General features: G+C 39.7%; 4 protein-coding genes across 5 annotated transcripts; 3 read left to right on the forward strand and 1 right to left on the reverse strand.

The window, feature by feature from the left end:
- The first annotated feature begins 301 nt into the window (after positions 1–301).
- On the forward strand, positions 302–8,095 carry LOC100175024 (SCO-spondin-like). The gene is made up of 16 exons (XM_026836287.1): positions 302–763; positions 833–897; positions 1,539–1,637; positions 2,008–2,172; positions 2,495–2,577; positions 2,738–2,820; positions 2,873–2,966; positions 3,430–3,598; positions 3,902–4,060; positions 4,791–4,982; positions 5,042–5,197; positions 5,646–5,785; positions 6,132–6,303; positions 6,369–6,488; positions 6,546–7,496; positions 7,555–8,095. The coding sequence occupies exons 1-16, from the start codon at positions 660–662 to the stop codon at positions 7,674–7,676; spliced, it is 2,874 nt and encodes a 957-aa protein (XP_026692088.1). The 5' UTR covers positions 302–659; the 3' UTR covers positions 7,677–8,095.
- Positions 8,096–9,034: 939 nt separating this feature from the next.
- Positions 9,035–22,667, forward strand: LOC100185217 (A disintegrin and metalloproteinase with thrombospondin motifs adt-1-like). 2 transcript variants are annotated; one of them, XM_026836282.1, is made up of 20 exons: positions 9,035–9,144; positions 9,219–9,280; positions 9,775–9,876; positions 9,937–10,044; positions 10,296–10,454; positions 10,870–10,952; positions 11,128–11,210; positions 11,466–11,565; positions 11,939–12,107; positions 12,674–12,832; positions 12,930–13,121; positions 13,494–13,649; positions 14,378–14,514; positions 14,913–15,243; positions 15,347–15,658; positions 15,728–15,844; positions 15,903–16,010; positions 16,176–16,865; positions 16,938–17,122; positions 22,596–22,667. In XM_026836282.1, the coding sequence occupies exons 1-19, from the start codon at positions 9,122–9,124 to the stop codon at positions 17,075–17,077; spliced, it is 3,231 nt and encodes a 1,076-aa protein (XP_026692083.1). In that variant the 5' UTR covers positions 9,035–9,121; the 3' UTR covers positions 17,078–17,122; positions 22,596–22,667. The 2 variants fall into 2 exon arrangements, with proteins under 2 accessions (XP_026692083.1, XP_018669180.1); XM_018813635.2 differs by having other exon boundaries at positions 15,903–16,865.
- On the forward strand, positions 19,793–22,378 carry LOC108949834 (coadhesin-like). Its single transcript, XM_026836476.1, has 8 exons — positions 19,793–19,797; positions 19,962–20,034; positions 20,079–20,175; positions 20,260–20,393; positions 20,453–20,780; positions 20,839–20,955; positions 21,008–21,646; positions 21,720–22,378. Exons 1-8 carry the CDS (start codon positions 19,793–19,795, stop codon positions 21,908–21,910), a joined length of 1,584 nt encoding a protein of 527 aa, XP_026692277.1. The 3' UTR covers positions 21,911–22,378.
- Positions 22,423–23,839, reverse strand: LOC100184403 (ribosomal RNA small subunit methyltransferase NEP1). The gene is made up of 5 exons (XM_002129048.5): positions 23,630–23,839; positions 23,323–23,475; positions 23,107–23,256; positions 22,900–23,049; positions 22,423–22,788 (listed from the first exon to the last, which is right to left on the reverse strand). The coding sequence occupies exons 1-5, from the start codon at positions 23,771–23,773 to the stop codon at positions 22,675–22,677; spliced, it is 711 nt and encodes a 236-aa protein (XP_002129084.1). The 5' UTR covers positions 23,774–23,839; the 3' UTR covers positions 22,423–22,674.
- Position 23,840: the final 1 nt, after the last annotated feature.

The raw sequence follows: 23,840 nt of genomic DNA on the forward strand, positions 1-23,840 counted from the left end.
GTGACTTACGGTTACGAAAATGTTACAATTTTTACATAAGCACTTATATTAGCGATAACATGCGTATACAACAAAGCGCGGTAATGTATAAAAGCGTAGGCCAGGTGTACTACTGCGCATGTAACAAAACGTAAACTTGTAAACTTAATAACCTGCAAAAAAACGAATTATAGCAAGCGGAAATAATCACCCTAAATTTTATGTACACACATTACTAACAAAAGTTAACTTAAAACCTACGCTTGCCGAATGTTTTACCCAGAAAGTTATCGGCGCGAACGGGGCAACTATATCTCAATGTAGTTTAAGCGAATTTACGAATACTTTATAAAATAAACGTTTTTATGATTTACTAGTAATTAGCACAAGTATATATGAAAGCAAGATTATAGACAATCCTGAAGCATGTTCGAGAATATGTTTTGACGTCATAAACGGGTTAAGTGATAACATAATTAGCTGTAATTAGAAATTCGCTAAACGTGCTTAATTGGGCACAACGTAAGCAATTCTGTTTTGGCAAATGTCTCACCAATCATCAAGTACGTTTTCAGAGCGATGTATTATTGGAACGTGAACTATTTTTAAAGGCTCATTTAAAATGTGAAGCCAAATGCCATTCTTTGACAAAACAAGTAAAAAATTGTAAACTTGTTAATATGTTTTGTAGAAATCACAATTCGAATGCAGCAGTTTCTGGTACATGTAACTGTAAACCATATTTTGTTTTAGTCGCAAAAGAACAACACAAAATGCGTTTCGGGTAAGTATGGTACACATTTTTAAATCACATTTTTTCGACATAAAACTGATCAAAAAATATTAAATTTAGGTTGATTGTTGTTTTACTTGCATCCGTTTTCCAATTTTCTGTGGTTTACTCTCAAAGTTGCTCAAGTAAGTGCTATGTGTAGCCTATAATTATTTTGCTTTGTCATTGTGTAAAAAATAACGCCCACAAAGCATGGCGCCCTCTATAACTATATAGAGGGCGCCATGCCACAAAGTAACTTTATAGAGGGCGCCATGCCACAAAGTAACTTATACTTGGCGACTCGTAAGCTGGCACGAGGTGTATAAAACAAAACACCTGTGTTATAACGACTGCTGTTTTCCTGCTCACGAAGATAAAGTCATTTACATCCATTCATTAAACCAGTGACTCATGCATGTTTGTCACTGCGGTATTGTATTCCTCCGTGTTCTTAAGGTTTTAATAAGACATAAAAATACAGTGACGTAAAGTTAGTTTACGTTTTAATTGGTAGCAAATTACACTAACTACATTAAATTCCAAACACGTGATTCATCTGGCCCTTTATCAATTAGTATTCGTAATTACAAGTTCTATAACTCAGTAAGCATATTTTATCCCTTGCATACACAACATTTCTAACGTTCGCTGTTCTGTAGCTGTTTCTAAGTCACTATTATATAGGTATTTAGAAATAAATGGTCACTACAGTACATGCAATGAAACATATATTAAACTGTTACACTGTAAACCACGTTTTTGACCTGGTTTTTCGACATTTTAGCTATGAAGTGCACTCAAAAGTGTGACTCTACTTCCACGCCGCCTAAATGCACATGTTTTACCGGCTACGAGCTTCAAAACGATGGCAAAACATGTTTGGGTAAGAAACAAACAAATCTTTAAAGTCCTAAAGGATAAAACAGCCCGGCGCCGTAGCACAGTTGATTAGCGCGCCTGCCTAACCCAGCAGAGGTAACGAGATCAAGCTCGTTTTTGCTACCATCGTGGGCGTTATGTGTCCTTGGGCAAGACACTTAACGGCAATTGGTCAAACCGAATGGTAACTAATGGCTTGTCTAAATTATCAGCCGCACTTAAAAATCTACAATAAAATTAATCACCCACAAAGTAACATACTATAACTCGTAAGCTGGCATAGGGTATGTGAACACCCGTGATATAACAACTGTCGTTTTCCGGCCACGCGAGGGTAAAGTAATTTACATTCATTCACTCACGGTGTACGTTAGATATAAACGAGTGCCAAAGAAGCAGTTCACTGTGTACGGCGAACGACGCTCCACTGTGTAGGAATACTGAAGGATCGTATATATGCACTGGGTGCGGAGCAGACTCGAATATTACATGGCAGTATTATAAACGGTCAGAATGTTGCAAGATAGATACAGTAAGTAGTAAGTATTGTGCTCAATATAATGTTGTTTCTGGCAATATCTTATGTCTGTTTCATGCAGGCCTTATCTATTTTCTCGTACGTTCATGTATTTCCGACAAGGACACCTTATCGTTCATTTTCTCGTCCCATTTGGTAGTAAATAAAGAAAATTTAAAGAATTATAAAACAGTAGCCTAACGACTCTCATAGACCGTTGGTATTTGTTTAAAACACGATCAGGATGCTTGGATATTATAAGTTAAAGATGTCCCGCCTTCCCCCAACCTACTATATATACGAAACATTTCAATCTCCGGTTAACCAAACAGCATATTTCCCAGCTGCTACTTGCGGTAAAAGTACAAGTACAAGTGGACGTATTGTCGGTGGGACTGCGGCAAGAATAAGCAATTGGCCATGGACGGTAAGAATATGTCACAGAATCTATCAGTACAGAATAGATCGTTTAAAATATTTCTAAATTTTCGCTACCGTATATTCAAAAAACAAATAAAGTTAATATTATATTCTACCTATATTTATTGCCCACGCAACATTCATTTCTATACTTGTTTTTTTACAAGGCGTATCTCTCCATCGGCGGCGATGTATGCGGGGGTACACTGATAGCGGACAACTTGGTCCTGACGGCTGCCCATTGTATCCAGTAAGGCCCATACGTGTTTTCAAACGCACAACTAAACTATTATATTTCTCAGAAACGCCAGTCCGAGTCAAGTCACTGTAACGCTTGGGGTATCGAACTTTCACGATACGTCGAACGTACACAGACAAACGTTTACAATTTCAAAGGTAAAATATACCAGTTATACGGTATAACTTTATACAGCGTTTAAATGCATCGTGACCTAAATTGTTTTGTGGGGTAAGATGGGATTTTTTGTTTTTTTTAGGGGTAAAATGGGTTACTTTTGGCACACAGTTTTCCATATTTTCTGATTGTATTTTAAAGAATTTACAACGCTGTTTTCAAGTCATAAGGCTTTGGTTATATTTTTTCAATGTTTCTAGTTTTTAACCTAATGTGATTTACCTTATAATGCAACACCACGGATTTAGATTATGCCAAGGATGATATATGTTATTTTCTATTCCATATAGAGATATTGCGGTGCGGCATACCAGGAAACATGGGATCGAAAATGGCCCTTTCCATATTTTACACACTAAGAATAAAATGTTGGGCCCTTTTGTAGGTTGCAAAGCTTTGAGACAATTTGTAATTTACATCTTAATAAGATTTTTACGTTAACAGTTTGAGCGTCACCCCGATTTTGACAGTTTGCGGTTACAAAATGACGTGGCAATTTTATGGCTATCGACGCCTGCCATAATTGGCTTGTATGTAGCACCAATATGCATGCCTAATGGTCAGGTACCACCAGACGGAGAAAAATGCTGGGCAACTGGATACGGGTCGTTGGGTACGTAAGGCTCAAACATTTGTTTAAATTTATGCATTAAAATTGTCACTATACTTGAACATCTAACGTTATGCCCTAATGCATTAAAATGAATATACTTTGGGCATTTGAACTGCATTAGCGCGATCAAAGTAAATCGTCAATATTATATAGTATTCTATTTTCCCGCCCCATTTAGTAGTAAACAGCAAAATACATTCAAAGTTGTTAAAATTTAAAAACATGATTAGAGTAATTGGATACTATGTGCTTAAGGTGTCCCATCTTACCCACAGTACTATATTCCCCTTTATGTAAATGCAGCGGAAGGCGGTTCAACACCTCAGCCACTTCAAGAGGTAGACGTTCCCATAGTAAACGTACATACGTGTGCAGCCGTGTACCAGTCGTTTACGCAAAAAGTAGTTCCCTCGACAATGTTATGTGCTGGATATCAAGAAGGCGGAAAAGACGCATGCCAAGGTGCTTATAGTGACTTTAAAAGTATTTTTACGTATAACGGTTAGGTCCTGGAAGCTGCGTTAACGGTTAATTGTGTCTTTCCTATATCCTGCCGTCTTTTTTGTTTAAAATGGTTTTAAATCTTCGTTACCGTAATCGAAGAGACAAATAAGTTGTTGTTACTATTATTCATCGCAGGACCTGTCTGTCGTATAGTCTGCTGGGCTGCACTAAATATGACTTAACTATAAAAACATGTAAATTGATTAAAACAGCCTAAAGGTGACATTAAAAGATACACTTAACGATTACATATACACCCTATGCACAATAACAGCTTGATACAAATATCACTTATCGACTGAATACAACAATTACCTTACAGTAAACAACCACTCACACAGTATACAACGAAAACTCCTGAAGCACCCTAAACCACGAGTATAAAAATCGCGCAATGTGCGGCACGTGAGACGCAGAGCAATCAGACCAGCTGCAGCGAAAACGCAGAAAGGTTAATCGACCGTAACAACCTATATGCGAATACTGGACCACAAATAGTGATTAGGAAACAAAAGAACAAGCACTGAGAAGACAGACAATTAAAACCAAACTAACAGACGGTGAAAGAATTTAGTTGGATAAAAAGGCAACTAACACGATTTAAACTAGAAAAAACATAGTGTTGAAACTGCGTGGGTATTAATCAAATGGTGGCCCTAACCCCCACCCTACTATGTATTGATTCCAGGTGATTCTGGGGGCCCGCTTGTTTGTCAGCGATGCGACAGTTGCAGTTGGTACTTGGCCGGAATCACTGCGTTTGGACGAGGGTGCGGTCGGGCAAACTCGTATGGCGTTTACACAAAGATTTCTGCTTTTGAAAGCTGGATAGCTTCAAAGACTCAGTTATCACATGTAGTGAAACCATGTACTTTACCAAGTAAGTCATTTGTATACAAAAATCCTATGTTTTGATGATTTTTGAACTTTTTGATACAGCTTGGCTGGATTGGAGCGAGTGGTCGCTTACGTGCCCATCTTGCGGTCCCGGCATAAGAAAACGAACAAGAGTTTGCAGTAACGGCGCTGTGGGTGTTCCAGGGTGCGTAGGGTCGACAACAGAAACCGTAAACTGCCCGAATAATCCTTGTACAAGTAAGTAAAGCTGTGTATGTACGTAATACTGGTCTGTTTAACTTTTTTGTCGCTATATCCTGTCTTTTCGTTTAAGATATTTTAAATCTTCGCTACTGTAACCGAAGAGACAAATAAAGTTATTATTAATATTTATAATGCAGAAACTCACGATACAATTACATACTAGTCCATTAGCATTGGCCATATATTCGCATAACCATTAGCATTGGCCATATATTCGCATAACTTAAAATGTATGTTCGGTTTATATTTTATATTAGATAACATAATATCCATACTTGGGAAAGCTGCGTATTGTGTCTTCGAGATACAGATTTTTTTCAGTTTTAGCACCGGTTTGCTGGCCTATAATATGCATTAGCGTATTTTAAAAGGGCGTCTAATTACACATAATGTAAAATAGTTAAAACAGAAAGATGACCAATTTACCCAACAATTCCAATAGATACGAGTTGGGGTTCTTTTCTCCCGTGGGGAGCTTGCAGTAAATTATGCGGTTCCGGGACAAGGACAAGGAGTCGACCATGCGTAGGAGGTCCCGTTGGAAGTTCTGGTTGTCCAGCAAGCGAAGAAAGCGAAACCGAAGTAGGTTTGCTGGCTATTGTATAATGAGACTTCCAACTTTTCGTGTTGGTTATATTCAGATATGACACTGAGTGTTTCAAATAATAAGATATATTAGAATGGGAAAGATGGGACACCTTTAGCACATAATATCCAAATATCATAAAAGTGATTTAAACAATTAACAACGTTCAATGGGAGTTGCAAGGTCACGAATCTATAACTCTTTGAATGTTCTTCATTTACTACCAAATAAGACGAGAAAAAATGTGAAAGGTGTCCCATCTCCCCCCACTCTACTATATGTGTTGCAAACGTGTTTCAGGCAAAGAGCAGGATATGAATATGAAACCAATATTTCGTTCAGGCTTGCAACACTCAAGCGTGCGGGACATGGGGTGATTGGGTTTGGGGCGATTGTTCTGTAACTTGCGGTGGTGGAACTAGGACAGGCGCTAGGGCTTGTGACACGAAAGGTGGAACTACAGTGTGTGTGGGAACTTCTTCGCTAACAGGGGTGTGCGGTGCTGCACAATGCGGTAAATGAACATTTTCCAAATTAATTTCAAGTTAATCTTTTGTATAAAACTATAATTGCATTTAGTCGACACGACCTGCAAGGATAAGCTAACCGATTGTGGCACCCTGTCTTCTCTATGTCAGCAAACTGCTTATGTCTCCTTAATGCGAGATATTTGTCCGCAAACATGCGGCTTATGTGGGGGTGAGTGAGGGTAGGATTATTTTGAATAAACTGCATGTAATACGTCAAATTTTAAAGGTTCTTCGTGGAGTGGTTGGACTAACGACGGGACATGTTCCGTCACTTGCGGCATTGGTGTGCAGAAACAAATCAGAACCTGTAACGGTGGAACTGCAGGCGCTGGTGGTTGTCCTGGATCTTCAACACAAACTATCGCCTGCAATGTACAGGCATGTCCAACACAGGGTAGTTGGAGTGAATGGTCAAATAGTGGGACTTGTACAGTAACTTGTGGTGGTGGCATTCAACAGCAGATAAGAACATGCAATGGTGGAACTGCAGGCGCTGGTGGTTGCCTTGGTTCTTCAACACAAACGATTGCTTGTAACCAACAAGCTTGCCCCCCACAGGGCAGTTGGAGTAGTTGGTCAAATAGTGGGACCTGTACAGTAACTTGTGGTGGTGGCATTCAACAGCAGATAAGAACATGCAATGGTGGAACTGCAGGCGCTGGTGGTTGTCCTGGATCTACAACACAAACTATCGCCTGCAATGAGCAAGCTTGTCCACCCGTAGGCAGCTGGGGCACTTGGGTTAACAGTGGTTCATGCAGCAAGGAATGCGGAACAGGAGCCCAACAGCAGACTAGAACTTGCAATGGTGGAACTCCTGGAGTCGGCGGCTGTCCTGGCTCTGCAACGCAGTCGATACCATGCAACCAACACGCTTGTCCGGTGCTAGGGTCTTGGAGTTCTTGGGTTAACAGCGGAACATGTTCTGTAAGCTGCATGCAGCAGCAGACACGCATTTGTACCGGAGGGACTGCTGGTCAAGGCGGTTGTCTCGGCTCAACAACACAGTCAGTGACTTGTACGGGTGGAAGCTGTCAGCCACAAAGCGGATGTGAAGCCCTTATTGATCAGACCATAACTAGCACCTGCGTCTCTTACGCATCTTTTGGCTACTGCGACACATACGCCACGTTCATGCAGAACAACTGTGCTAAAACCTGCTGTACGAAACGAGGGGGTAAGTTTTCATACTATAGTGACTTATTTGTTTAATAGTATTGTTGAATATTTTTCAGGTGGTTGTTTGGATGTGGACCTTGACCCTTCGTGTCCGTCGAAAAAGAATTTATGCCACTTTGGAACTGTTCAAGCTTTTTGTAGGAAGACATGTAACCCGGCGTGTAACACCAAGAAATAGAACTACTATCCAAAATACACATCTTATTACGCTTACGAAATCGTTAAAACCTGTTGTATAATAATATGACTCAAAATGTTGTTTTCTGTTTAGCAACATACTTTCGTTTGAAACTATATACTCGTTATATAGTAGAGTGCGGAAGATGGGACACCTTTTCATTGCATTTCCTCATCCAATTAAGTAATCAATAAATAACATTCAAAGAATTATAAAAGTATCCCCACAACACCTATGGACCGTTGTTAATTGTTTAAAACACGACCAGGATATTTGGATATTATGTGCTCAAGGTGTAGCGTCTTCCCCACCCTACTATATATTAAAAACGCCAACTGTATCATAGACCTTTTTCTTCAAAGTGTTGTGGGTTATAATGTATGCAACATTTTAAATAAAAGTAAGTGTTGTCGATCAAAGTCTATAGTAATAAGTTTATTTATATTCGCGTCGCGTTATATCAATACGTGAATGTCTAATAGTCTGTACAGTATAGGGTGGGGGGAGACGAGACACATTTGCCGCATAAAAGCAGAATATCATTTGGCGCTTAAATTTTGAGTCATATCAACGGTCTGAGGGAGTCGTGAGGATACTGTGTTATAATTCTTTGAATGTTCTTTGTTTACTTCTAAATGAGACGAGAATGTACAATGAAAAGGTGTCCTATCTCCCCCCGCCTAAACTACATTAAGAAAATACTTGCATTATAAAGCCGCTTTAATCTAACGTATAGGAAACTGATGTGGTATCATTAATGCTTACCAATTAGGCAAGATTATAGTTCGTCAAAATCAAATAAGACGAAACACATTGGGAGTAACTGTAATTGATTAATGACTTCGTGCGAGAAAAATCGGGTTCAATTTGATTAGGTATGGCGAATACCCTCAGGCGTACAAACTCTATATTCGTCCACCTTTATACCACACTGGAACGGATAGCGAGAAAATTTTCACCGAAGAGCGGATTGTAGGCAATATAAGCTCAGCCGTCGCAACAGAGAGTCAGTATTGATTCTAACAGTCGAATCGGTGCAACAACAAAAAAGTAAAGTCAGATTTGCTTCGAGTTGTTGAAGACAGGTATTTTGTTCAGGCAGAAGTTAGCTTAGCAGTCTCGTTTAAAAAATGTCTAAAGCAAGTTTAATATGTAAATACATTGCATAACTAAATACATAGTTGTTTTTATCAACACGACAGCGAAAATTAAATTAAATTTTGTTTTTGCAATGCTATTTAAAACATATTAAATGTGAAGACAAATATTAGTGGAAAAAATTTAACGATATTGATATATATCTTCGAATACGATGGCAAATATCTGATTAATTAGATCAATCACTTATTTATAGATATAGGGCGTTTTATACTGACTTTGTCTGCTCCATTGCACCAAAAAAAGCGTTAGTCTTAGTATTTATAACTGCTGTCCCAGTTGACAAAATGGGAAAATATGGATTTTTATTGTAAGTATTTTAATCTACTTTAAATATGTGACATATACTGAAAAATAAGTGACAATTTTTATTGTTTCGTTCAGGATCACCTCAGCTATTGTTGTGTTATATAACACGGTTGAAGTTTCTTCGCAATGCCAATCAAGTAAGTAATACATTATAATTATAGTAGGGTGGGGGAAGACGGGCACCTTTCATACCATTTCTCGTCTAATTTGATAGTAAACAGCGAACAATAAATTATAAAACCGCATCCTTAAAACTACCACAGACCGTTGTTAATTGTTTAAAACACGATTAGAATATTTGGATATTTATACGTGCTAAAGGTCTCTCAACCCTACTATATATATGATGCTTTTGTGGATCTGGTGTAGCAAAAAATACTTACAGAACTGTATAACTCTTCTATATGGTAGGATGGGGGAAGATGGGACACCTTTTCATTCGATTTTCTCGTACATTTTGGTAGTAAACAAAGAACATTGAAGGAATTATAAAACCTTGTCCTCGCGACTTTCACAGCCCGTTGTTAATTGTTTAAAACACGACCAGGGTATTTATATATTTTGTGCTAAAAGTGTCCCATCTTCCCCCACCCCACTATACATGTTGTTAACATACATTAAAACATTTCAGTTGGATGTGGCGATTGTTATACGTGGTGTGCGCCTGTACACTGCAGTTACCCAACCGGTCAGCTATATTGCAGAGCTACGTGTGGAAGCTGTCCAAATGAACGTAAGTTATTGCCTGAACTCCTCCCAGGACTTTGTTTATCATTTACACATTGTATTTTAGAATGCAGGGCAGCTGGATGTAGCCATACTTGTAACCCCAACACCAATCCAGTAACCTGTACATGTAACGCGGGGTACGAGCTGCAAGCGGACGGAAAAACTTGTCTTGGTAAGTTCAAAAATTTTTATAGAGGGCGGGGACACCTTTATTACATAATGTCTAAATATCTTGATCGCGTTTAAACATTTAACAACGGTCTATAGGAGTCGTGAGGATGCGGTTTTATATTTATTCTAAATATTATTTGCTTACTACTAATTGGACAAGAAAATAGAAAGAACGGATCTTTTAATTCCCTCCGCCCTACTTTATAACTTTCACGCGAATTGAGAAAATTTAATGTAAAATAATTTATACAGATATAAACGAATGCGAGAGAAGTAGTAACCTGTGTACCAATCCAACGTCGCCACGATGCAAGAACACACCGGGGTCCTACATCTGTACAGGTTGCGGGGCAGACTCGAACACTGTTTGGCAATATTATAACAGAACAGAATGCTGTAAGATAGACACAGGTAAAATGAAGTTTTCCTTGTATCTATAACATCTAGTCGCGCTACTACAGAGCTTATCTTGCGCCGTAGCAAAATAGTTAGCGCGCCTTCCTCTAACCCAGCATAGGAAATGGGTTATTCAAGGGTCGTCGTTGCCTTTTATGGGCATATATGTCTTTGGGCAAAACACTTAACAGCAATTTGTTCAATCCAGTTGTCACTGATGGGTTGTCCGAATTATTAGCCATACATAAAAAAATGTAAAAAATTGCTCACAAAGTAACATACATGGTTACTCGTAAGCTGGCACGATGTGTAGCTATGAAACAGAACACCCGTTTTATAACGACTGTCGTTTTCCGGCCACGCGAGGATAAAGTAAGTTTCATTCATTCATTCATTCATTCATTTAAGTGTGATGGGTTTTGTTTTCTAGCTTCACAATGCGGTACAAGTTCAACAACAGGTGGTCGAATCGTAGGAGGCGAGTTAGCAGTCATAGCAAACTGGCCGTGGTCGGTAAGTACATAAGCTATATACGATAACCTTGATCAACCTGGTTTGCCTGGGTAAAATAAAATTTACTTGGAAACGGTAAAGACTAGTTATTGTATTAAGTCTGTCTGTGCTTTATATTTGCCCAAATTAAGCTTGCCCATGTGTTTCTAATTGGAGTATGTTTTCATTGGTACAGGCGTACATTAAAATCGGTTCAACATTGTGCACGGGCGCTCTAATTAAACGGAACGTCGTATTGACAGCAGCTCACTGTCTCGCGTGAGTACATTAAATACTGAATCTTATACTTATGTGATCGATAAATATAGTAGGGTGGAGGAAGACGGGACACCTTTACCACAAAATATATATATCCTGGTCGTTTCTTAAACAATTAACAGCAGTCTATGGGAGTCGTGAGAACACAGTTTTATAATTCTTTGAATGTTCTTTGTTTTCTACCAAATGGGAGGATAAAATAAAATGGAAAGGTGTCCCACCTTACCCAACTTTACTATATAATAAACTTCACAGAAACCGCGTTACAAATCTAGACGAGCTTAGAATATATCTTGGGGTCCAGAATATTAGCGATACGGGAAACATTCATTCTCAACACATTGCTGCTCTGAGGGTAAGTATCTGAGTAACTGGTGGTCAATACTATATAACTAATGCAATATGTGTATACGGGTGTCTTATATATGGGTATCAAATTTGGTAAATATATACAGAAGGTTTGGGTAACATGGTTTAAGTTTTTTATTTGATTTTATCGTCCCATTTGGCAGTAAACAAAGGATATTTACAGAACTAAATACCCATACCCTTGCGACTTTAAAATAGCGTTGTTATTTAGTCGTGAGGATACGGTTTTATAATTTTTTGTTCACTACAGAATGGGACAAGAAGATAAATAAAAAGTGTCCCATCTTCCCCCACTCGACTAAACATTATTTTACTATAACCTAAATATGTTTATTTATATTATGTTATATAACATACAGTATGTGCAACACCCTAACTTCGACTCGAGTACTTTGGAAAACGATATCGCAATAATTTTCTTGCGGACGGAAGCGACCATTGGCGATTACGTCAATACTATTTGTTTGCCCAACGGAGAGCAAATCGCGGAAGGAACAAAATGTTGGGCAACTGGTTACGGAGCTATAAGTATGTGCGATTTAAATATTGTTTAAGCTATACTTTCGATTTCGTAAACGTATACATTTCAGTTTAAACTGTATGTAAGGATTTTTGTAGCATAAATATGTGATAGTTGTAATGTCAATAATGTTATATTTCTTGACCCAAAACTATATAGATTTTCCCATAGCGATATAGTAGGGTGGGAGAGACGGGACACCTTTAGCACAAAATCAAACATCCTCATCGATCGTGTTTTACACAATTAACAACGGTCTATGGAAATCGTAAATACGGTTTTACAATTCTTTAAAAGCCCGCTTTGTTTAATACCAAATGGGACGAGAAAATAGAATGAAAGGTGTCCAATCTTCCGCCACCCTACTACATATATATTAACCTACTTGACAACTGTATATATTTTTTCATAGCGATATGTGTTTTAGACAGTTATGAAAAGCTAAAGTCATATATACTGGATTTAAGTTTAGGAAAGCTTAAATAACAAGCATATAAAGCCTCGTATAGGCCTTCAGCATAAACTGTTCAGCTTTAAGCCACTAAATACTAAAGATAAGACATGTTATTTTTAGGCGAAGGTGGCCCTCTTTCTCAAACGCTTCGACAGGTTGCTCTGCCCATAGCGAACTCCCAAACATGCGTTCAAAATTACGCCAGGATTTCGCGAACCGTTAATCCAGTCAAAACTATGTGCGCTGGATACGAACAGGGTGGAAGAGACTCGTGCCAAGGTGGGCAAATGATATGTAAAATGTTTTACTTTTTTGAATACCCCAGAAATTAAAAAAAGAAAAGTCAGAATTCTTGAGCAATTTTCCTTTATTTCAGGTGATTCGGGCGGCCCATTAGTATGTCAGCGGTGCAACAGTTGTAACTGGTTTCTGGCTGGTTTGGTATCATTCGGCAGAGGATGTGCCCGAGTAGGGATGTTTGGTATATACAGTAGGATGACATATTTTGAACAGTGGATCGCATCTCAAACAGGAATGAACCACAGCCCTCGATCGTGCGTTAGACCATGTAAGTAAAACCAACCAAACATATTCGCGTAGTCTACATTCGATTTTCGTCTTTTAAATAGTACGTTGGGGTAATAGGATACTTTTATCGTCTCCGCAAAGAGTGGAGTAGGGTAGACTATCTTTTAGTGTTTTTTTTGGTATAGTAAGCAAAGGATATAAAGGTATATAACGGCACCTACAATAACTCAAAATAGCGTTGATCTTGTTAATATAGGAAAGCATCTATGTTCCAGCTGTATTCATTTTTAACCCATGTTACCTCTTTAAAAAAATAACTTTAGCAATCAGTTTCACAATGAGATACAGTTGTTCAATCACAACTACAAATCTGTGCATATAAGTCTAACATATAGATGAACTTTTGTTCCAGCATGGTCTAATTGGAGCGCATGGTCCCAGGATTGCCCTAGTTGTGGGGCAGGAACGAGAACTAAAACCAGGAGTTGTACAAATGGTGTGGTTGGTGACCCAGGGTGCGATGGGTCCGCTACTATGACCGGAAGTTGCCCAAACAACCCGTGTTCAAGTAAGAAAGCTAATGTGTTTGAGTTAATCGGTCAATTATAGCGAGCGGCGCTATTTCGAGCCTATTTTCGCACATACTTTACAGCGTAATGGCAGGAGCGGTTGCCTGAAAGATACATGACGATTTTCTGTACTTAGTACGTGATTTCCGTATTCAGAATTGCCTGGTACGCATCCTTTAAAAACCGCGCCCGGGGCACGGTCCTACGTCACAGCAGTTAATGCGTCACAGACCAGCAATAAAAGTTTCTAGCTCGCTTGCAGGCGAGAATTTTATAAAAATAATTCAACATTTTAGAATGATAAGGCACAATCTGTTCAAGTATAGCTAACCGCCCATATATATCAATCAAAATATTAACAACAATCGAGATAAACTATTATTACTTCTCGGCTGTGGTGGCTCATTGCCGTCAACTGGGAATGTTTAGACAGTGGTTGCTATGCATCAACAGCACGTTTATTAAAACGGAATTTCCAAACCAAAAGATAGTTCAACTGAAACTAAAGATAAAGATTAACGTTCCGTTTTTTGGGAGTTCCCAATAACACGCAAACATCTATTTTAATATATCAAAGCCGTATACAAAGAGCTTATCTGTGTATAGAATGCAAATTACGGAACTTCATGTGCATATTATATTTAGCCAATCGCCGAATGCGTCAATAAAGGTGTTGTCTGACAATGACGGCAACGTATCCGTAATTCCATATTTGCATTTTTTGTAGGCGGCAGCTGGGGCGATTACCAACAGTGGTCCACATGCACGGTTAGCTGTGGAGGAGGTACAAGAACCAGAACTCGAAGCTGTAATGGTGGTTCGGTTGGTAGCATCGGATGTCCGGGAGAAGAATCTCAAACCGAGGTATAAACGAATGTAACTTACTTTATTCTCGCGTGGACGACAGTCGTTAACACGGGCACACCTCGTGCCAGCTTACGAGTTACCATGTATGTTATTTTATTTTTTAATATGTGCCTGTTAATTTTGGACAACCCATTAGTGACCACTGGGTTGGAGCAATTGCTGTTAAGTGTCTTGCCAATGGACACATACGCCCACAATAGTAAATGTACACTCATAGAAAGAGATTTTAAAGGGTGTTTTAACTTGCTCGAATCTACTATATGATTATTCACAAGTAATTTGAAGATGAACTGTCCATCAGTGGTCACCGGCGCAACCAGTCTATTTCCTCGAGATAAAAGGAAAACAGAGTTTAAGTTTTTTTTAAATCTGAACTGTATGTTATCTGTTTTTAGCCATGCAACACTTACAATTGCCCGGGTTGGAACAACTGGGGCAATTGGGGTGAATGTACTGCATCTTGCGGAGGTGGGACAAGAGAAGCGACCAGAACATGCAACACCTTTGGACAGGCGGGGGCTACCTGTTCTGGCGATGCCACAAAATCTGAAGCATGTAACACAACACCTTGTCCAACTTGGGGTGAATGGCAATGGGATTCATGCAGTAATACATGCGGTGGGGGCACAAGAACTGGCACACGGACGTGTAATAAACACGGTGGGACATTGGAATGTACTGGATCAGCAACTACATCGGAGAGTTGTGGAAATGCTGCATGTGTAGGTAAGCATTTGTATGTAAGTTGTTGTCAATGCGAGAATACCTGAATGATGCTGCATCATGTAAAAGAAATTGGTTCATGCTATTATGTTCTACTATTAAACAGGTGCTTCGTGGGGCGATTTTGGTGCGTGGTCCGCTTGTACAGCCAGTTGCAACGGTGGTACACGAACGCGCACAAGGTCTTGCAACCAAGGGTCAATCGGGAGCAATGGATGTCCTTCTGGCGGCGAATCTGAGTTGGAACCATGCAATACGTTTGGTTGTCCAACTTGGAACGACATGGTATGGGGCGATTGTTCCGTAACTTGTGGGGGTGGAACACGGACAGGTACAAGGACTTGCAACAGGAACGGCGGGACAGCTGATTGCGTGGGATCGAATACAGTAACAGGAGTTTGCGGCGCTGCACAATGTGGTAAATATTTCGATTGCTTTGGACATTTATGACCAAACAACACAATCTTATATACAACATTTTATTTAGCAACCTCGTCATGTGTGGACACATTGGGTGATTGTAGTGATTACTCCTCTCTTTGTTCTTCTCTAGCTCATCAGTCATTATTGCAAAGTATCTGCCCACAAACATGTGGATTTTGTGGTAAGTAAAGATGGAGATAAAGTTAACCGGGCAACATAATTATCGTTTTATTTTAAAGGATCTTCAACTGGTAGTTGGGATGAGTGGACAAACAGTGGAGGTTGTTCACTGACTTGTGGAGGCGGTACACAGCAACAGACAAGAACCTGCACGGGTGGAACTGCAGGCGCTGGTGGTTGTCCTGGATCTTCAACACAAACGATTGCTTGTAACCAACAAGCTTGCCCCCCACAGGGCAGTTGGAGTGGCTGGTCAAATAGTGGGACTTGTACAGTAACTTGTGGTGGTGGCACTCAACAGCAGATAAGAACATGCAATGGTGGAACTGCAGGCGCTGGTGGTTGTCCTGGATCTTCAACACAAACGATTGCTTGTAACCAACAAGCTTGCCCCCCACAGGGCAGTTGGGGTGGCTGGTCAAATAGTGGGACTTGTTCATTGACTTGTGGTGGTGGCACTCAACAGCAGATAAGAACATGCAATGGTGGAACTGCAGGCGCTGGTGGTTGTCCTGGATCTTCAACACAAACGATTGCTTGTAACCAACAAGCTTGCCCCCCACAGGGCAGTTGGGGTGGCTGGTCAAATAGTGGGACTTGTTCATTGACTTGTGGTGGTGGCACTCAACAGCAGATAAGAACATGCAATGGTGGAACTGCAGGCGCTGGTGGTTGTCCTGGATCTACAACACAAACGATTGCCTGCAATGGGCAGGCTTGCCCATCAAGTGGGTCCTGGGGTGGCTGGATAAATGTTGGGACTTGTTCTACAAGCTGCATGCAAGCACAGACGCGTCAGTGCAATGGTGGAACAGCAGGTCAAGGTGGATGTTCTGGCTTGTCCTCACGAATACAATCATGTACGGGTGGAGCATGTCCAACACAGACCGGATCATGCAGCAATTTAAGGGACTTACAAGCACCTGCAACCTGCCGTAACTGGGCTAGCTTCAACTACTGTACGAATTATGCGGGTTACATGTTAGCTAACTGCGCTAAATCCTGCTGTGAACGAAATGCAGGTATATTTAGTTCTTAACTTTCTTTGGTTTGAACTACGATGAAAGCAATAATAATAACACGTTCTCTTTTAGGTGCATCTTCTACTGCTTGTAGTACAATCTTTGATTCATTTGGTACTTGGTGCACGGCAACAACTTTAGACTGTAGTAATGCATATATATTGTATGTGTGTGCAAGAACATGCAATCCACTCTGCAGTGCTGCTGGTTGAAGTGTCTTCTATTCAGATTAATAACTGTTTTGAACTGCTGACCACATCCTCTGAAGCACAAACACAAACATATTGCTTTGGAAGGAATAAGAGCGCTAAACTATATCCTCCCAATTTTAACATTGCCATGTTTCTGTTCTTCGCAATAAAATAATAAGAAAATATGACAACGTGGCAGGTCACAATATACGCTATTTTTCGTCACAAGCAGTGGACAGTTTGATATACAAGTTGAAGAAGCACACCAACGAAAAATGAAAGTTTGTGTATGGATATAGATGCTCAAATGTGATATAAAGGTACCGCCAAAGTTTCAGAGGCTTTATTCCAGAAGCTGTTCTGGAAATTTTGCTGGTACATTATATCACATTTGACGATTTGAGCATCTCTATACAAATTTTGATTGATTGATGTTATGCTCTTTTAAATCAACAGAAAGTGGATAACTGCTGATAGAAATAGTATCATTAGACCTGTAAAATGGTATAGGAATAAAGCACCTTTCAGAACTAATTAACTACTAAAACTAAGCAGAATGTAGTGACGAAAATCACTAATGCTATTTTGAAGGTTTCGATCAAAAGCGCGCGGAACTATGGTTTTTAAGATTAATATTCGTCTATTATCATATGGGGATCCGTACTAGGAGATTTAAAGGTGGCGCTATCTTCTGCGCAAGGGTCGTTACGTTAACGCGCCTGTGCAATAGTACCCGACCCAAACAATATGGCCAGACTCAGTTTTAAACGACATTTTGGTAGGAACTAAAAATATTAAAATATGTAAAAATGGTTGTTAGTGACTCTACTTTTTATATTTTTTTGGTGATTTTAGATGTAATCCGGAGAAACGATTTCGGTGTATCGTAAGGTGTAGTTAAATTGTTTAGAAGAATAAACGATAAAGATATGAATGAAATCTAATGTTAAAATCGTCGTATAATATCGTAAACAGCAATTTGTAAATTTTACATTTCATCGGGCTTATATATAGTAGGGTGGGGGAAGATGGGACACCTTTAGCACATAATATCTAGATATCCCGATCATGTTTTAAACAATCAACAACGGTCTATGAGAGTCGTGAGGGCAAAGTTTCATATTTCTTTAAATGTTCTTTGTTTACTACTATATGGGACGAGAAAATAGAATTATAAGGTGTCCCATCTTTCCCCATCCTACTGTATTTGTTTTTTGCGTTTGGAGTTTGAGCGATAATTTTACCCCGGACGACATGAGACTGGGTTGGTCTTGATTGCATCAAAATAACTTGCTCTGCTGCACTTGGGTATATTTATGCAAAACGGTTCGAATATATATATGTAGGTTTCTGGTGTATGCCCCCGGCGATGCTGCTATAGTCCAACTGCATTCCTCTCTCATTTACTTCGACTACAGATGCTTATTTCCATACTCAGAACCAGAGTTCGTATATAAACATGTTAATATACCTGTTTATATACCGACTCCGGCCAGAACTTTATTGTATTTTTTCTAAATGGAAGATTTTAGGCAGACTTAACTTAGCATGAAAGTATCTTTATTTAGTATCCAGACACTTCTGTTTTGCGCTTTCGAGCTTGTTACCCGGACAACGGAACGTGAGTTCTTGGTTAAGTTACAGTTGAAACGTATTTACTATCGTTAATACATTACATCGATTATTTTTTCCCGTATGCGTTTTTGGGCAAAACTCCATAACGACAAATGCAACAATCCCAATCGTGCCTAATGTGTTGTGCACAGGGTGACATGGTGAGTCATAATATCCAAATATCCTGACCGTGTTTTAAACAAATAACAGCGGCTATAGGAGTCGCGGGGATACGGTTTTATAATTCTTTGAATGTTTTTTGTGTACTACCAAATGTGATGGGAAAATAGAATGAAAAGGTGTCCCATCTTCCCCCACCCTACTATATTACATACCGAACAATTTTCCGGGAAATATGCACACGAGGCCGCAAAAAAGGAAAATGGCTCTATATCTTCGGACAAAATAAACAAATGCAGGATATAGCCAGATACAAAACGACCTATCACTCTACTCCAATAGTTAAAAGAAAAGGCAAAAACTGTTAGGAGAAATATAACGTGACCGTTATTGTGACGTCATAACATACACAAAAATGATAAGTAATATTGACTTTAGTATCAAACAAAACACACGTACTATAAATAACGAATTTCGTTGCCCCGCTACGAGAGTTTAAATAACTATACTTATTCATCTTTTTAAACATGGCAAGAAATAATATGTATAGGATTCGTGAAAAGATAAAACCACCTGGTTATTTCGTGCTCGGAAATCACAACGCGAACAAGCACAGCTTGGGAGTTGTTTTAAATATTTTTTGTTAAAGAAACGATGTGGCGCAATACAAAGCTTCTATCTTGTCTTTGTATAGTAGGGTGGGGGAGATGGGACACTGTTTCATTCTATTTTCCCGTTCAATTTGGTAGTAAACAAAAAACATCCAAAAAATTATAAAACCGTATCTTCACGACTCCCATAGAGGCATAGACCATTGGCAGTGACATCGGTGTAGGCTATGGCGTAATGCTGCGTAACAATGCTCTGACATCGGTGTATGGCGTAATGCTGCGTAACAATGATATTGTACAATATTCACAGAAGCAATAAGGACCAGAAGGCGAAGATGTATTGGTGGTTTTATTGGGAGCAGCGGTTGTCCAACTGGACAAGATACTGAAAATGAGGTACGCGGATACGGTTGACGATTTTGTTTCAAAAACTTAAAAATGTGCAAACTTTTTGATCGAAGATTTATTCATAATTATAAAGTCTTCATAATTAAAATATAATTCAAGAAGTTTTGAGGTGATAAGCGTAGAAAACTAAACTGTTTGCGATGTGTTTTCAGTACTGCAACACTCACAATTGCCCGGCGTGGAACAACTGGGGCAATTGGGGTGAATGTACTGCATCTTGCGGAGGTGGGACAAGAGAAGCGACCAGAACATGCAACACCTTTGGATAGGCGGGGGCTACCTGTTCTGGTGATGCCACGAAATTTGAGGCGTGTAATTTAACACCTTGCCCAAGCTTGAACGGATGGCAATTAGTATTGCTTTTAGGTTGGCATTTATACTGTTGATTTTTTCCCAACACAAAAGGATTTGTTTTGGACTATGCCAAATTATGTCAACATAATTAAACAGGTGCTTCGTGGGGCGATTTTAGTGCGTGGTCCGATTGTACAGCCAGTTGCAACGGTGGTACACGAACGCGCACAAGGTCTTGCAACCAGCCAGGGTTAATCGGGGGATGCCCTGGTGGTGAATCCGAGTCAGAGGTGAGTTATCGTAAAACAATGACGATTACTTGGATAAAGGAATGAGTTATATATTTTAGCCATGTAATACGTTCGGTTGCCCGCAATGGAACACATGGCAAACGTGGGGAGCTTGTTCGGAGAGTTGTTTAGGTGGTACTAAGACAGCTACTCGGACGTGTAACACGTTTGGACAAGCAGGAGCGTCGTGTAATGGATTAACGGCAAAATCCGAACCGTGTAACACGTTTGGCTGTCCAACTTGGAACGACATGGTCTGGAACGATTGTTCTGTAACTTGTGGTGGTGGAACACGGACAGGTACAAGGACTTGCAACAGGAACGGCGGGACAGCTGATTGCGTGGGATCGAATACAGTAACCGGAGTTTGCGGCGCTGCACAATGCGGTAAATATTTCGATTGCTTTGAACATTTAAATGCTCTCATATACAACATTCTATTTAGCATCCTCTTCATGCGTGAATACCCTGAGTAATTGTGGGGATCTCTCCTCTCTTTGTACTTCTGCAGCTCATGCTTCATTAATGCGGAATATCTGCCCACAAACATGTGGATTTTGTGGTAAGTAAAGATGGAGATAAAGTTAACCGGACCACAATGCTTTATTTCAAAGGGTCTTCAACTGGTAGTTGGAGTGGATGGTCAAATAGTGGGACGTGCACTTTTACTTGTGGAGGCGGTACACAACGACAGACTAGAACATGCAATGGTGGAACCGCAGGTGCTACTGACTGCTCCGGATCTACAACACAAACGATTCCATGCAATGAGCAAACTTGTCCACCACAGGGTAGTTGGGGTTCGTGGACAAATAATGGGACTTGTTCACTGACTTGTGGTGGTGGCATCCAACAACAGACACGAGCATGCAATGGTGGAACTGCAGGAACTGGTGGCTGCCCTGGATCTACAACACAAACAATTGCCTGCAATGGGCAGGCTTGTCCATCAAGTGGGTTCTGGGGTAATTGGATAAATGTTGGGATATGTTCTGCAAGCTGCATGCAAGCACAGACACGTCAATGCAATGGTGGGACAGCAGGTCAAGGCGGATGTTCTGGCTCATCCTCACGAATACAATCATGTACGGGGGGAACCTGTTCAAGACAGACCGTAACGTGCGGGAATTTATTGGACTTGCAACCAAGTGCGTCATGCCCTCGGTGGGTTAACTCGAGCTATTGTAACCATAGGAATTATGCAAGTTACATGTTAACCTACTGTGCCAAGTCCTGCTGCATATTTAATGCAGGTAAGCAATCCTTAATTTTTTTGGTATGGATTAGATAAAGATGATAACCACACCACAATGCTTTATTTCAAAGGTTCTTCAACTGGTAGTTGGAGTGGATGGTCAAATAGTGGGACGTGCACTTTTACTTGTGGAGGCGGTACACAACGACAGACTAGAACATGCAATGGTGGAACCGCAGGTGCTACTGACTGCTCCGGATCTACAACACAAACGATTGCATGCAATGAGCAAACTTGTCCACCACAGGGTAGTTGGGGTTAGTGGACAAATAATGGGACTTGTTCACTGACTTGTGGTGGTGGCATCCAACAACAGACACGAGCATGCAATGGTGGAACTGCAGGAACTGGTGGTTGTCCTGGATCTACAACACAGACGATTCCATGTAATGAGCAAACTTGTCCACCACAGGGTAGTTGGGGTAATTGGACAAATAATGGGACGTGTTCTACAAGCTGCATGCAAGCACAGACGCGTCAGTGCAATGGTGGAACAGCAGGTCAAGGTGGATGTTCTGGCTCATCCTCACGAATACAAACATGTACTGGTGGAAACTGTCCAACACAGACCGGAATGTGCAATCATTTAAGCGACTGGCTACTGCCTCAATGCGCTATATGGGCTAACAGTAGTGACTGTAACCATATGGCTCATGAACATTTCATGATAACGGTCTGCGCCAGGTCCTGCTGTATATATAATAATGCAGGTAAACAATTCCTAACCTTTTCTGACATAGATTAAGATAAAAATTAATATTAAGATGCTCTATATTTGGTGGAGCTTTATAGACTGTAGTAATGCATTTATTTCACAAATGTGCGCAAATGCATGTAATCCACTCTGCAAGGTTGAAGTGACTTCTATTAAGATTTGTTTTGAAATGCTGATCACATCCACTGATTTCAAACAAATATTGCTTTGGAAAGAGTAAAAGCACTACAACTTTATTCCAGAGCACCCGGTTTTAAAATTGCCAAGTTTCTGTTCCTCGCATTAAAAGATAAAAAGGACAACATGGCAGGTCACAATATGCCCCATTTTTCTTCAAAAGCAGAGCACAGCTTTGTGCAAGTTAAAGCAGCAGAAAGCGGGTAACTGCTGATAGAGACAGTTTTCTCTGTGTAGGTTTCTTTAATCTGTAAAATATAAGGAATAAAATACATTTGTAAAATACAGAAATAAAATACAGCTTAGCAGAACGAAGCGACAAAAATAATAGCAGCTCAATTTTAAAAACAAATACTTACTGCGCCATGGGCCATTGCACCGACCACGAATACTATTGGTTTATCAGGAGGTACCAAATCTCTTACATCAACAATATCAGACACAGAGTAAGAAGTTCCAATTCTTTGGCAACCGGCAGGAAAGTGATTTGAAACTGGGCCTTTTATGACCTATTTACACAAGCGTTAATAACTTAACAGCTGATGTAGACATATGTATATCCGTACCTTCAATAACTTTACAGGGGCATCAGCACCTCTAATGCTAAGCTTATGTAGAAGCTGCACCATTAAGCCACAAAATCTGTCAAAAGTTCTTGGAATTCTGGTTTGTGGATTAATTTCAATTAAAACGTTTTTCGCAGTTTCAATGTAAACCTGCAAAAAACAACTCCGTTTATTCAAGTTAGTGCATTACACACTAGAATGACTAGATTAACATACTTGCAATAAACCAGCTCTGTTCAATGGGCTGTCCATTAGCATAAGAAGACACTGATGCGTTATGTCAGGTCTACAAGAGCCTGGATCACGGTTGTTCTTTTTTAAAATAGATTTATGTTTGTCGCAGTTTAGCAGTTCAAATGACTTTGCAACCTACAGGAAAGAAAAATTACAAAGTTTTATTATTTGATGAAAACTGTTGACAGCACTTATAAATTGATAACAAATATTAATTGGATACCCTAGATTCAAACCACATGTAAACTGAATTTCTATACCTATTCATGTCAAGCTCAATAAAACTTACCTTTACTGTTTCAAGACTAGCATTGGCAAGTACAACAATCAATCGTTTTGAGTGGTCTTTGTGAGTTAAACTACGTAATAGTTTTAAACCACTTCCGTTTTCATTTTCATCATCTTCTTCCAGTTTTCTTTTCGAATTTTGCATTTTAAAAGTGTACGATACCTACACCTAATGCTATGTAATTCTAAAAAATATACAGAACTTTTTGTAA

The sequence above is a fragment of the Ciona intestinalis genome, chromosome 10 (genome assembly GCF_000224145.3).
Source record: "Ciona intestinalis chromosome 10, KH, whole genome shotgun sequence".
In the NCBI taxonomy this organism is placed as follows: Eukaryota; Metazoa; Chordata; class Ascidiacea; order Phlebobranchia; family Cionidae; genus Ciona; species Ciona intestinalis.

Excerpts from the sequence above, each read along its gene's own strand:
- LOC100175024 (XM_026836287.1), top strand. The coding sequence starts at position 660 with ATGTTTTGTAGAAATCACAATTCGAATGCAGCAGTTTCTGGTACATGT. Across the intron at positions 1,638-2,007 it reads CGATGGCAAAACATGTTTGG|ATATAAACGAGTGCCAAAGA; the intron begins GTAAGAAACAAA and ends GGTGTACGTTAG. Across the intron at positions 6,489-6,545 it reads AACATGCGGCTTATGTGGGG|GTTCTTCGTGGAGTGGTTGG; the intron begins GTGAGTGAGGGT and ends CAAATTTTAAAG.
- LOC100185217 (XM_018813635.2), top strand. The coding sequence starts at position 9,122 with ATGGGAAAATATGGATTTTTATT. Across the intron at positions 11,211-11,465 it reads ACAGCAGCTCACTGTCTCGC|AAACCGCGTTACAAATCTAG; the intron begins GTGAGTACATTA and ends TAAACTTCACAG. Across the intron at positions 12,108-12,673 it reads AACTGGTTACGGAGCTATAA|GCGAAGGTGGCCCTCTTTCT; the intron begins GTATGTGCGATT and ends TGTTATTTTTAG.
- LOC100184403 (XM_002129048.5), bottom strand. The coding sequence starts at position 23,773 with ATGCAAAATTCGAAAAGAAAACTGGAAGAAGATGATGAAAATGAAAAC. Across the intron at positions 23,257-23,322 it reads ACAGAGCTGGTTTATTGCAA|GTTTACATTGAAACTGCGAA; the intron begins GTATGTTAATCT and ends TGTTTTTTGCAG. Across the intron at positions 23,050-23,106 it reads CCCCTGTAAAGTTATTGAAG|GTCATAAAAGGCCCAGTTTC; the intron begins GTACGGATATAC and ends TTGTGTAAATAG.
- LOC108949834 (XM_026836476.1), top strand. Across the intron at positions 20,035-20,078 it reads ATGTACTGCATCTTGCGGAG|GCGGGGGCTACCTGTTCTGG; the intron begins GTGGGACAAGAG and ends ACCTTTGGATAG. Across the intron at positions 21,647-21,719 it reads CTGCTGCATATTTAATGCAG|GTTCTTCAACTGGTAGTTGG; the intron begins GTAAGCAATCCT and ends TTTATTTCAAAG.